The sequence below is a fragment of the Micropterus salmoides genome, unplaced genomic scaffold, assembly GCF_014851395.1.
Source record: "Micropterus salmoides isolate LMB-PRFRI ecotype aquatic unplaced genomic scaffold, ASM1485139v1 Ms_hic_scaffold_8, whole genome shotgun sequence".
Lineage (NCBI taxonomy): Eukaryota > Metazoa > Chordata > Actinopteri > Centrarchiformes > Centrarchidae > Micropterus > Micropterus salmoides.
The window spans coordinates 2,545,691-2,559,051 of NW_024044570.1; the positions used below are offsets into that span (position 1 = coordinate 2,545,691).

The following is a 13,361-nucleotide window of genomic DNA, read 5'->3' on the forward strand; positions in this document are numbered from 1 at the left end:
TACAGAGAATGGTCATGTAGCGCCACATCTTTGCTATTTGGACACATTTCTTTCTTCAGACTACGCAACTTGCTGTCTTGTAAACCAGAGTCTTAAGTGTCGGTGTGGTGTTCACATAACAGGAGGTCACACATAACACGAGCTGACAACGACTCTATCTGGTCTCCAAACCAGGTTTTGTCAAGAAAACACATGCGAGAAGCAACACGGGAAATGATGCGAAAGCATGTGCGAAACAGGAGATTTTTATAGTTTAAATATTATAAAACACAAAAGGAAAAGACAAAGAATACGGATGAAAGAATGGATCACCAGATGCAGGCAGCAGGGAATGTCCTAGCTACAGAGAGAGTCGGAGGTCAGTAAAGAAAGTAGCTGCCTGCTCTCATTGGCTGGATGTCGTTGGCGTGCTAGATATCAACAGAGACGCAGATTCAGACAGAACATACACACAATGCGATAAGAAGTGACAGGTCGTATTGCTACCTTGTAGAAGTGATAAGCGGGGAGCTGGAAGATGCCGATCACGTTGGGAAAATCTCCTGGAGGTCTGTAGGAGAAGATGACGATCTCCAAACAGCAGGCGAGCAGGGAGCGATGGAAGATGTCCTGCTCCAGAATACACTGAAACACAGAAACGTTTACAGATTCAGTACTACAGAAGTCCATCCCTGTAAGTATTCACTGTCAAAGTAACGCTCGAGTCTGTTTATTCAAACTAAAAAGTTATAAAAGAAGCTTTTAACGGACAGCTGCCTGTTTATAAAATGCCAGTTTCATGTATTCACAAGCTAAGAGGAAAAAGTCCTAAAAACTTACTGCACCCATTATCCCCCCCCCCAAAAGTTTTTAAACATTGTAAAGCATCAGGGGAACTGCAGAGGAGCGAGTTCGGTAAGTTTTTAGATGGTAAATCCAAGTCAAAGCAAAAGTCTTCATGTGGCATAATTTATTCAGGAGGATAAAGAGTTTTACAGACATGTAAGCTTTTAAAATGAACTGAAACAAACTTTTAAATACATAAATGAAAGAAAGTGTGAACAAATGTTGATATAAAAATGAAAATGAAGAATTAAAACCAACTGATAGTGATACACAACATTAGAAGGCAGTTAGTTGGTTGGTTAGTTTGCAGAGCAAGTGTCAAGTCTGAGTCACGTCTTCATCAGGAAACGGCAAATAAAAGATGTTTTTCAGGTGTCTGAGTGCCGACTATTAAAATCGCCCAGTTTTCTTTTCATTTCATCTAAAAACAATCCTTTCAGAGCAGACACTTAAATATTTAGTTCAATCCAAAGTGGCTCTAATCTGATTTCTCTGCTCACATGTGACTCAGATCTGATTTGTTTGATCTGATCTTTTCCTGTTTTTTTTGTTTCACAAAGCTATGGACCGGTCTATAGTGTCAGCTAGTCTACAATGTGGTTGGTTTCGTTCACCCATGGAAGCTCTCCTGAGTCTGACAGAGGAATCAGCTGAAGTACTGAGCCCTGCCTCCTCCCGTTTCAGGATATTTCCTCTTTATATATATATATATATATGTCTCTTTGTGGCATCTTGTACCATGTTCTTGGATCTTTTCTGTAAACCTTTGATGCTCCGCTCAACGGTCAGGTTTACGCTGATTATGGTCGTCGCAATGTTTTCCACAATCAAGCATTTCTTTTTGTTACAACACTCTCCGCTAAACGTCCTTATAACTATTATACTGCTTCAACACACACATATTTTCCTCTCGGGTAAACTGCACTGAGCTGTTGGATGCGCCTATTCAATCCACCATTTTTATTGTTTTGAAAAATGTCTTATTTTACCCAGAATTCATTGCAGTGTAGTCCTACTTAAGATAGTCGGTGGGCCTTTCTCAACAAGTGTTCTTGTCTGTGAAACGTCTTGTTCTGTCCCAATACATAAGTTTGCATTTTGGCAAGAACGGTTAAAAATCCCGGAAGTGTTCTTGACACGCCCATTTTACCCAGAATGCATCGGTTGGTAACTTGTGTGAACTTGACGGCAGAGATATCCCAGCATTCATTTCGGTATTCAAGCGAGGGGCGTAAAGAAGTTGAGAGAGAGAGGCCGACAACAGAACGTTATTTCATCACTAAATCCACTTCTGAGAAGTTTGGAGGTGAGAAATCAACCGTGTAGATGTCAAATATTGGCAGTTCTACTAAAACTGATGGTGAATTGAAAATGCGCTCAGACGTTGTCAGAGTTGAGACGCTCCGCAGCCGGCTGCCCGGTCAGCCTCTTAGACCTCTCTGTCCCTGACGAGTTCAGAAACAAACAGCGACAGAGGAAACCACAGCTGTTCGCACCGATATGATGGATTGATAAGATAAGATAGATAAGATGCTTTCCTTTGGTGTGGGAGACCTGGGTTCGATTCCCACTGTGAGACATCCACCATTGTTTCCCTGAGCAAGACACTTAACCCCTCGTTGCTCCAGAGGCGTGCGACCTCTGACATGTATAGCAATTGTAAGTCGCTTTGGATAAAAGCGTCAGCTAAGTGAATAAATGTAATAAATGTAAAGGTTGTAACTTAAATCAAGAGACGTCTGGCTTGTGATAAACCTGAAAAATCTGTCCTTGTAAAACTTATTATTATTATATTAGACAACACTGTTAGTTTACTGTAAAGTTGTGGTTACAGTACTTTTTATTTGCTTTTATATAATTATAATTTATGCAGCAATATACACCTTGAAAGTTAAAACCTACTTGGCAATAAACCCGATTGTGAGCTTTTTGTTTTGGGGGATGAAGCCTGGCTTTTTCATTGCCGCAAAGCAGAAGGCCTGTGTGTGGCGGTGTTGAGCAATACCAGTAAGAACGCATCAAACCGTCAGCAGCGTTCTGCGTGCTCGTGACATTGCAAGTTCATTCTTCCAAGAACGACGTTTTCTGCGTTCTTGGTTTTGAGAGTCTTTGTGCAGCGCTCTGATTTAGATGTCTCTCTGAAGTGAGACTCTCTACTACATCTAAGCCATGGTCAAAGTCTATCTTTGTGAAACCGGCCCCTGCTCTGATTGTTTAAACTGTGTCCTCAGTCTGGACGTCAGATCGAGTTCATTTGACTCTCTATAGCGACCGTCGTCACAACGCTACGCTAGAAGGAGCCACGGCGAACAAAAAAGCTCCACAAAAGCCAGAATTAACACCTGAAATCCTCCCGCATGCTGCCTGTCCGAGCAGAAACATTACAGAGAGAGGTGAGATGTGTTGTGCAGTGCCAGAGAAACAGTTAGAAATGTAATGAAAGGACAGAAAGTTGTGAACATTTGTCACAGTCCTGGAGAAATTTGACCCTGGGAGGAAACCGGCAGAGGGTTAGCGAGTATGAGCTAACCGGAGCTAACCTCTGTGGCCTCCATGTTTACTCGCCAGGAGTAAAATACTCACCGACAAGTCAGCGTCTCCCAGTATCATCTTCTCCCTCTCTATGATGGACTCCAGGATCCTGTAGTAGAGCGCCTCCGCCAGGTGGAAGTACTTCACTGCCATGTCTACGAGCAGAACGTTTATTTAGGCATTCAGAGAGAAACGAATCCGTCGTGTGACTCAGTGAAGTTCTCTGTTCGTGTACCTTTCCCCATCCCCCTGTTCTCGGCCCCGCTGCCCTCGAAATGTTGAGAGAAGAGCTCGAACATGTCCTTCAGGCGCTTGCTGATGACATCACTGGGGTCTCTGGCACAGTTCCTGCAGGGAAACAGTTTCTGTCATTACACCGCAGATGATAATACACATGAGGCTGTGCAGGTGTGTTCAAGACAAGTACTATCGGCTGTGTGTACTTAAAGTATGCAGGTACTATCAGCTTGAAGTGTTCTTCAAATATGCAAGTATTAGTAGTTTTATGTACTTTAAATCCATCCATCCATCGTCAACCGCTTATGCTGCTTTCTTTTAGCTTTATGTACTTTAAATATCGGTAGTAAACGTATAGAAGTATTTTTAGCTTTATGTACTTTAAATATCGGTAGTAAACGTATACAAGTATTTTTAGCTTTACGTACTTTAAATATCGGTAGTAAACGTATAGAAGTATTTTTAGCTTTATCTACTTTAAATATCGGTAGTAAACATATAGAAGTATTTTTAGCTTTATCTACTTTAAATAGCGGTAGTAAACATATAGAAGTATATTTAGCTTTACGTACTTTAAATATCGGTAGTAAACGTATACAAGTATATTTAGCTTTACGTACTTTAAATATCGGTAGTAAACGTATACAAGTATATTTAGCTTTACGTACTTTAAATATCGGTAGTAAACATATAGAAGTATATTTAGCTTTACGTACTTTAAATATCGGTAGTAAACGTATAGAAGTATTTTTAGCTTTACGTACTTTAAATATCGGTAGTAAACGTATAGAAGTATTTTTAGCTTTACGTACTTTAAATATCAGTAGTAAACGTATAGAAGTATTTTTAGCTTTACGTACTTTAAATATCGGTAGTAAACATATAGAAGTATATTTAGCTTTACGTACTTTAAATGTCGGTAGTAAACATATAGAAGTATATTTAGCTTTACGTACTTTAAATATCGGTAGTAAACATATAGAAGTATATTTAGCTTTACGTACTTTAAATGTCGGTAGTAAACATATAGAAGTATATTTAGCTTTACGTACTTTAAATATCGGTAGTAAACGTATAGAAGTATTTTTAGCTTTACGTACTTTAAATATCGGTAGTAAACGTATAGAAGTATTTTTAGCTTTATATACTTTAAATATCGGTAGTAAACATATAGAAGTATTTTTAGCTTTACGTACTTTAAATATCGGTAGTAAAAGTATAGAAGTATTTTTAGCTTTACGTACTTTAAATATCGGTAGTAAACGTATACAAGTATTTTTAGCTTTACGTACTTTAAATATCGGTAGTAAACGTATACAAGTATATTTAGCTTTACGTACTTTAAATATCGGTAGTAAACATATAGAAGTATTTTTAGCTTTATGTACTTTAAACTTCAAGTGTCAGTAGTAAAAGTTCACTTGTATTATCGGCTTTGTGTTCTTAAAGTATCAGTAGTAAAATTAAATAAATATTATCAGCTTTGTATACTTCAAGTGTCAGAAGTAAAAGTACACAAGTATTATCAGCTGTGTGTTCTTAAAACATACAGATCCAGAAACCCACCTGAGGGTTTCTGTTAGCTTAGCGCTCGGCCCCTGTTTGGTTCCCGACAGCAGCGTGTGGAGTCGCCCCACACTCTTCATGGCGGACGAGACCGGCGACGCCAAGCTGCCCTCCTGAATGTACTTCCTCCCTGTGAGAGGAGTGGAGACCTTCAGAGCCGAGGCCTGACGAGAGGAGAGACACCAGGGATGGTTATTTAGAAATAATCACAACTATCAATAAAATCGTCCTGCTTTACTCCTGCAGAAACGTTTGTAGCCGCCGTGACGTCACCTGTTGTTTTGCGGCCTTGAGTTTGGTATTTTGGCCGCCGCCACTTTGGTTTTTTGGAACCCGACTTCACCATATTTGGAGGAGACGGTGGAGCTACAGGCTTAAAACAAAATGTACTTATAAGTAACAGCCGACTCTGCTGGTTAAATGTACACAGAGCAGCGGATACGAGTCGCCTCCATCAAGTTAGTCCCGCCCTAAAGCCTCCCCTGCTTCCTGGTCTCTGTTAATTTACTAAATGAACATCATGCTGTGTTGAAGAAGACTTGAAACTAGCGACTGAGACCATAAACTCATCAGGAAAGTGTTTACTGAGGGAATAAATCAGCTGACAAGTAGAAACATTTTCTCAGAGACTTCTATACAATCACACTTCTTTCTGCAGCCGCTGGAGTCGCCCCCTGCTGGCTGCTGGAGAGGACGCAGGTTTAAGGCGCCCCCTGCTGGCTGCTAGAGAGGATGCAGGTTTAAGTCGCCCCCTGCTGGCTGCTAGAGAGGACGCAGGTTTAAGTCGCCCCCTGCTGGCTGTTAGAGAGGACGCAGGTTTAAGTCGCCCCCTGCTGGCTGTTAGAGAGGACGCAGGTTTAAGTCGCCCCCTGCTGGCTGTTAGAGAGGACGCAGGTTTAAGTCGCCCCCTGCTGGCTGTTAGAGAGGACGCAGGTTTAAGTCGCCCCCTGCTGGCTGTTAGAGAGGACGCAGGTTTAAGTCGCCCCCTGCTGGCTGTTAGAGAGGACGCAGGTTTAAGTCGCCCCCTGCTGGCTGTTAGAGAGGACGCAGGTTTAAGTCGCCCCCTGCTGGCTGTTAGAGAGGACGCAGGTTTAAGTCGCCCCCTGCTGGCTGTTAGAGAGGACGCAGGTTTAAGTCGCCCCCTGCTGGCTGCTGGAGAGGACGCAGGTTTAAGTTACTTCCGCGTTGGCTTTTCAGACCTTGAAGTTCCTTGCTTGCACAGAGCAGATGACCCGAGCAGGAAGTCAAACACAGAAACAGCAACGAGAATCCGGTTACATTTTCAAAATAAAACACCCTGTGCAGACTCCTGAATGTATATCAATAAAAAAAAACAAACATTAAAACTGACAAAAAAAAGAAACCATTTAATCAAGTAGCCATCAACAAGCAAAACGCTCCTCTCCTGAAACCCTTCCAGTGGCCTTTGAACCCGTGCAGAGGAACAAACAAAAACCACATTGCAGCTGGGTCAAAAAAATCCGGTAAACTGCAAATACAGAGCGATTTACCAGGCGGGGCAAGACTTTATTTGGCGAGGGCTTCAATCAGTCTGGGACTCCAGCTTTAAAAGATGCAAATAGAGTAAAACATAAGTTTGTTTCCTCACCGTGAGGTTGGTGTGAAGCCTGTAGGCGGCGCTGTCCTGGTGCTCCGACCCCTCACACAGGCAGGGCCCCGGGGTGCCGATGTCCTCGCTCGCCCCCTCACCCGTGAAGATCCTCTCATCCAGACCGCCGGTGGCCAGAACATGTTCCTCATACACCCGGTTGAGAGACAAGCTGTGGGTGCAGGACAGTAGAGTAAGACAAAGAAAGGACGGTAAGACGGTGAGGTTATATGATACTAGCTGTTAGGTGTAGAGAAGATAAACATAGAATAAAGTAGAGCCAGTTAGAGTGATTACAACAGAGTACTACTCAACTCAGAGTACAGGTTAGTTACACAGAGATGTGTTGAGTTAAATAGAGTTAGAGTAGTAGTTTAAAACTGGGGAAGGTACCGATAATGAAAGTACACAAAGTTGATTTTTACGTACACAGAGCTGATAATACTTGTGTACTTTTACTACGGATACTTTAAATACATTAAGCTGATGATACTATTCAACTTTTACTGCTGATACATTAAGTACACAAAGCTGATAACACTTGTGTACATCCACAACGGATACTTTCAGTACATGGAGCTGATAGTGATGCAATGAAAGTTGTTGGCCGAAGCCGAATATAATGAAAAAATTTTAAACCAAATACCGAACAAGTACATTCACATTTTTTCCATTTATTTCACCACTGCATAAATTAAACAGTCAAAATGAGCTTTTTCCTCAGTGTTTCCTGCAGGATGTGCAGAGACTATGGTGGGGGGGTCCGGGGCCCAAGAGGCTCCAGTAGAGTAAATTACATGAGTCCGTTTACTTTTAATGGACACATGTAATATGTTTTATACTGTCTGTGAATATAATCCAGTTAATCTTATTTCCATCCTGTACAGACGCCTTATTTTGAAAACCGGACGTTGTCACATGTGTTTCCTCGTCGCGCTAAATCCATCCAGTCCGACCCGGTTTGATAAATAATGTTGTAACATGAAGACTTCACAGCCTCTCTTCATACTAAAGAGACAAACTGACAGGATAAAGTCTCTAACCTGCCTGTCAGCTCGCTCTGGGCCGCTTCACTTACCGTAAAGGCTGGAATACCTGTGCACTCCACATTTAGGTGCGGCTAGTTTAATCTCCGTCTCACAGACGAGAGACAGAAACACTGAAAGAGGTTCTTTTCTAAGAAGTCAGCCACAGATGGAGCGGATGTGCTGGGAGACAGTTCAGCAGAACACTTTAAAATGCTTCCACACTGCTGACGTGTCAACATAATTGTTGGCATGGTCTTTTGACTCATTAGACCGAACACTGAAAGTGCTTTTTCTGGCAGAACATTTGGTGCATCCCTAGAAGCTGATAATACCTTAAAACATGTTCAGTTATTTTAAAACATCTACTGATAACTGATCCTTTTATAGTGATTATTAAAACCAGAATGTTTCTATTTTGTGCACTTGAACGCCCCAAAAACAAATCGATGATGTAACGTTCAAATCCACTTTCTGAATTTTTGAATGTTTGTTTTGTTGCTCTTTTGTTGTTCGGAAAAGATTTTTGGTTCAAAACATGCGGTGAACTGTTGAGGTTGAAGGAAATTAATACCCGACTTTCGATAATAAACTCTTCCTCTATTCTCCACAGATTGTTCTTCTTTCTTTATTTACGACCTCACGATCAATTCACAAAACAGAGTAAGATGACGGCCGACACTCACGAGCTGTCTCCAAAGTTCATGGGGTCCAGAAAGCCGCTCAGACCGTCTTCCTTTCCTCTGAGGATCTGTGGGCGAGAGAGGAAGTTTAGTTTTACACAAAACCACTAACAGAGTGAGTGTGTGTGTGTGTGTGTGTGTGTGTGTGTGTGTGTGTGTGTGTGTGTGTGTGTGTGTGTGTGTGTGTGTGTGTGCGCGCGCGTGTGTGTGTGCGTGTGCGTTTACCCTGCAGCTATTTCCCACCTGTGGCGGCAGGAAGTGAAACACCACATCATCTGGGGAACTTTTATTAGAACAGACATCATCTGCTGAAACCAGCAGTATTAAGTCAGAGAACACTAAATAATGTGCAGTTCATTTAACAAAATAACAAAATAATGTCTGGTCATTTTTTATATGATCCATCCTTCGTGGGATTATTCAGACTAGTGTTACTGTCGTCAGACGAAACTAAACGAAGTACATACGACCTTTTTTCCCCCCAGACGATGACAAGACGGCGACGATGTCCTTAAACGCTGACTGTGACTAGATTAACTAATATTGTTGACGAAAAATGACGAGACCAAAATGTGATCCACAAAATAAAAACGTTAATAAAGTCTCTCTTTCTTTTTGTCAGTATAATGAGGAGACAAAATATTACAGGCCTTATTTTCTCCCTCTAAATTTTCACTTTGTTCATTCAGCAGCTTTTTTTTTTTCTTCCTGTGCTTTGAACGCCGGCCGACCGGGGGGGCGACGCCTGGTGCACGAGGAAAACGTTACTGTGGAGGATGCGAACACAACATGCTAGGGAGAAAGAGATTTTTAGATATTTGGTCCCATTTCAAACAAAAACACAGAGTGCCTGATTATATCGGACGGCAATGTGGTTATAAGATGTTTGAAAAAAACACCACGAACTTAAAGCTGCACATCGAGGCTGACCACCGGGAACTGAGGTAAGTTAACGTCTCCGTTGCAATAAAAATGAAAACAAAGCTAACGCTCAAATTTTACTAAACATTTTATCTATATGTGAGATGATTGAACTAAAGACTAAAATGATAAATATCTCTATTTTGGTTCGAGCAGATTGCTAATCTAAATTATGCTAACGAGTTAGACAAGACTAAGATGATGGTTAATGACTAAAACTAGACTAAAATACTTTTGATTTTCTTTTGAGTAACATCAGATTATCATCATCAGATCTTTAGTCAACTAAAACTTGATTTTAAAAAAATAGTACACAGTGGACTAAATATGACAAAAACTAACGAGGACTTTTGACACAGGACTGAGACTAAATTTTAAAATGGCTGACAAAAATAAATAAAATAAAATAAATACAAACAAAACTACATCTACATTTATGCACCAGTGGGTCTGCAGGAGTTGATTCATAAAACAGCTGTAATCCGTTTAAATAAAAATAGGTGGACTTTATCTGAAGTTAATTTTTCATAAATATATTAAAAACGACGTCACTGTGTTGAAAAGTGGAGGGGATATAAGGGCTCAGATTAGGGGTGTGATGCACAAGACTGGGTTCACAAGAACGAGACGAGAAGATATGTTAACACTATTTTGAAGATATCTGGGGTCTGAAGATTTTGAGCATCAAACACATAATTTCCTGCATTCTGGAGAAAGTTTCTGCACCGATTTATGTTTTATTTAAATGAAGGGAAACACAAAATTCAGGCAGCAGGTGACAAATCAAAATATAAAAATATAACAGAATAGCACGAAAGCATTTTCATTCATTAGTTAACATTTCTTGTTGCTATTTTTCAGAACATTTTAACAAATTAAATGTAAACGCTCCGTACTTGTATAGCGCCTTTCTAGTCTTTTCGACCACTCAAAGCGCTTTTACACTACATCTGCATTCATACACTGAGCCTAAGTGCTCAAACGGAAACTAACATTCACACGCGGAATAGCCGCCAGGGGCAATTCGGGGCCCAAGGACCCCAAATTAAGCTTTTAAAAAGTGACGGGGACAAAATCAGCCACTTCAAAAAGTGACACCTGTGGCAAAGACATGTGGAAAAGGTTTCAATTAAAGCTCCATCCTCGATTCTGATCAAGTCTAAATCTGGAACGTGAACTTTTTTAAAACAGTGTTTGTTATAGATTTGGACCAAAGAGAATAACCTCAGCTCACAGGACCATATCTGTGTTTTTACACATTTTAGTTCTCTCTCACATTTTTACCAATTCCCCTCTCTCAATTAATTTTAAAATATATGCGAGCTGATTGTGATATTGCTCTCAGAGAGCCTCTGCTCGCCATTTACCGGCGGGAGGAGCTTAGAGTAAATTTTTTAACTAACTAAATGAACTTTTAAACTAAAAGTCTGGGGATTAAAAAGTGCATTTAACCTGTTTGCAGCAAACCGATTTTCCGACCTCCACTGTCGTTACTGCAGCCGTCAGCGGACGCCCAGAGCTCCGTGACACTACTTCAGATTTACGGAGAGGCCAGCAGGAGAAACAGAAGCGAGGAAGCTGAACCACCTGGTAAGATCTGAAAATATGTGTCTGACCCAGCTATCGTTGTACTATGAAACAAGTTAGCATAGAGATCAGCCCTGATCGATCCAAACGCCATTTCGAAAACAAGCATTTTAAAAGATGTTTGCTTGTCATCTTGCAGACTGACCTGACAAAGCATGAATTCATATGTTTGACAAATCAGCATCGTGATGTTGTTATTTCGGCTTCAGTTTGATCTGTTTATTGCAATTAAAATCACAGCTAAATGTTTATTTTGGGTTCAGACTGCAGTAAACAGACAAATACACTCACCTAAAGGATCATTAGGAACACCACACTAATACTGTGTTTGACCCCCTTTCGCCTTCAGAACTGCCTTAATTCTACGTGGCATTGATTCAACAAGGTGCTGAAAGCATTCTTTAGAAATGTTGGCCCATATTGATGGATAGCATCTTGCAGTTGATGGAGATTTATGGGATGCACATCCAGGGCACGAAGCTCCCGTTCCACCACATCCCAAAGATGCTCTATTGGGTTGAGATCTGGTGACTGTGGGGGCCATTTTAGTACAGTGAACTCATTGTCATGTTTGAAATGATTGGAGCTTTGTGACATGGTGCATTATCCTGCTGGAAGTAGCCATCAGAGGATGGTACATGGTGGCCATAAAGGGATGGACATGGTCAGAAACAATGCTCAGGTAGGCCGTGGCATTTAAACCATGCCCAATTGGCACTAAGGGGCCTAAAGTGTGCCAAGAAAACATCCCCCACACCATTACACCACCACCACCAGCCTGCACAGTGGTAACAAGGCATGATGGATCCATGTTCTCATTCTGTTTACGCCAAATTCTGACTCTACCATCTGAATGTCTCAACAGAAATCGAGACTCATCAGACCAGGCAACATTTTTCCAGTCTTCAACTGTCCAATTTTGGTGAGCTCTTGCAAATTGTAGCCTCTTCTTCCTATTTGTAGTGGAGATGAGTGGCACCCGGTGGGGTCTTCTGCTGTTGTAGCCCATCCGCCTCAAGGTTGTGCGTGTTGTGGCTTCACAAATGCTTTGCTGCATACCTCGGTTGTAACGAGCGGTTATTTCAGTCAAAGTTGCTCTTCTATCAGCTTGAATCGGTCGGCCCATTCTCCTCTGACCTCTAGCATCAACAAGGCATTTTCGCCCACAGGACTGCCGCATACTGGATGTTTTTCCCTTTTCACACCATTCTTTGTAAACCCTAGAAATGGTTGTGCGTGAAAATCCCAGTAACTGAGCAGATTGTGAAATACTCAGACCGGCCCGTCTGGCACCAACAACCATGCCGCACTCAAAACTGCTTAAATCACCTTTCGTTCCCATTCTGACATTCAGTTTGGAGTTCAGGAGATTGTCTTGACCAGGACTACACCCCTAAATGCATTGAAGCAACTGCCATGTGATTGGTTGATTAGATAATTGCATTAATGAGAAATTGAACCGGTGTTCCTAATAATCCTTTAGGTGAGTGTATTTGCCTGCATTAATCCTGGAGTAAACACAAATAGTCCAGTGGTCAGAATTCACTTTGCGTTGTGTGTGAACACAATATGGCTGATTTACGAAGGGATAAAAGACAACTTTATGATATGCTTTGCAATATATCGTAGGGCCCCTTTCAGTCAAAAACCTCCAGCTGACTGAGAACAGTGAAAACAGAATTATTTGTAATTGTATGAGAGAGTTGTCTCCCAGCATGCCTTACCCTCTTGTGGAAGAGTTTTTTGATGAAGGGTTTCCAGAAGTGTTCTTTGACTCCTTTGGCCTCCAGCACCAGGCCGTCATGCAGCTCACACAGCTGCTCTATGAAGCAGTGCGGACCGGAGGACGGCCTGTAGTCCTTACTGCTGAAGTCCTCAGGCAGACCTGGAGGACACGAGACAGAGACACAAGAGACAGACCAACACGTTAATGGAAGGAGGTGCAGGTCTGACAGGGAAGTCTACGGAGCAATGTGTGTTTTTATCACGAGGTTTGTATCAAATCCTCTTTGCAAATGTTTTATGAGGAAGGAAATGTCAAAATTCATGTGTGCAAATAAAAACACCAGTGAGCATAACAAAGAGGTAACAAGACAAAAGAAGAAGAAGAAATAAAAGGTATAATAAAAAAAAAGACATTTTGCTTTAACACACACTAACGAGCACCAAGGTCCGAACCAAAGTTCATGTTTTGATACATTTTGATACATTCGGTTAGTTTTGGTTTGGTTTCACGCTGCAATTCTGCGACCGCACTAAAGGACTTTTACATGACACACTTGCGTCCTGTCGTCATCATCTATGCGGGCTGCGTCTCCCTCTACTTGACATTGATTGGTTTATTAAACAGTTCAGAGGGCATCTTTGACAAGAATG

General features: G+C 41.4%; 1 protein-coding gene across 2 annotated transcripts in view; it reads right to left on the reverse strand.

The window, feature by feature from the left end:
• Nucleotides 1–13,361, reverse strand: part of rbl2 (retinoblastoma-like 2 (p130)) — a 37,990-nt gene that overhangs the window by 11,183 nt on the left and 13,446 nt on the right. For both annotated transcript variants that reach the window (XM_038705427.1, XM_038705426.1), the window contains exons 6-12: nucleotides 12,710–12,870; nucleotides 8,481–8,545; nucleotides 6,770–6,941; nucleotides 5,161–5,324; nucleotides 3,593–3,705; nucleotides 3,409–3,512; nucleotides 487–624 (exon numbers count right to left, since the gene is read on the reverse strand). In XM_038705427.1, the coding sequence (XP_038561355.1) occupies nucleotides 487–624; nucleotides 3,409–3,512; nucleotides 3,593–3,705; nucleotides 5,161–5,324; nucleotides 6,770–6,941; nucleotides 8,481–8,545; nucleotides 12,710–12,870 (917 nt within the window). The remainder of the gene's footprint in view (nucleotides 1–486; nucleotides 625–3,408; nucleotides 3,513–3,592; nucleotides 3,706–5,160; nucleotides 5,325–6,769; nucleotides 6,942–8,480; nucleotides 8,546–12,709; nucleotides 12,871–13,361) is intronic.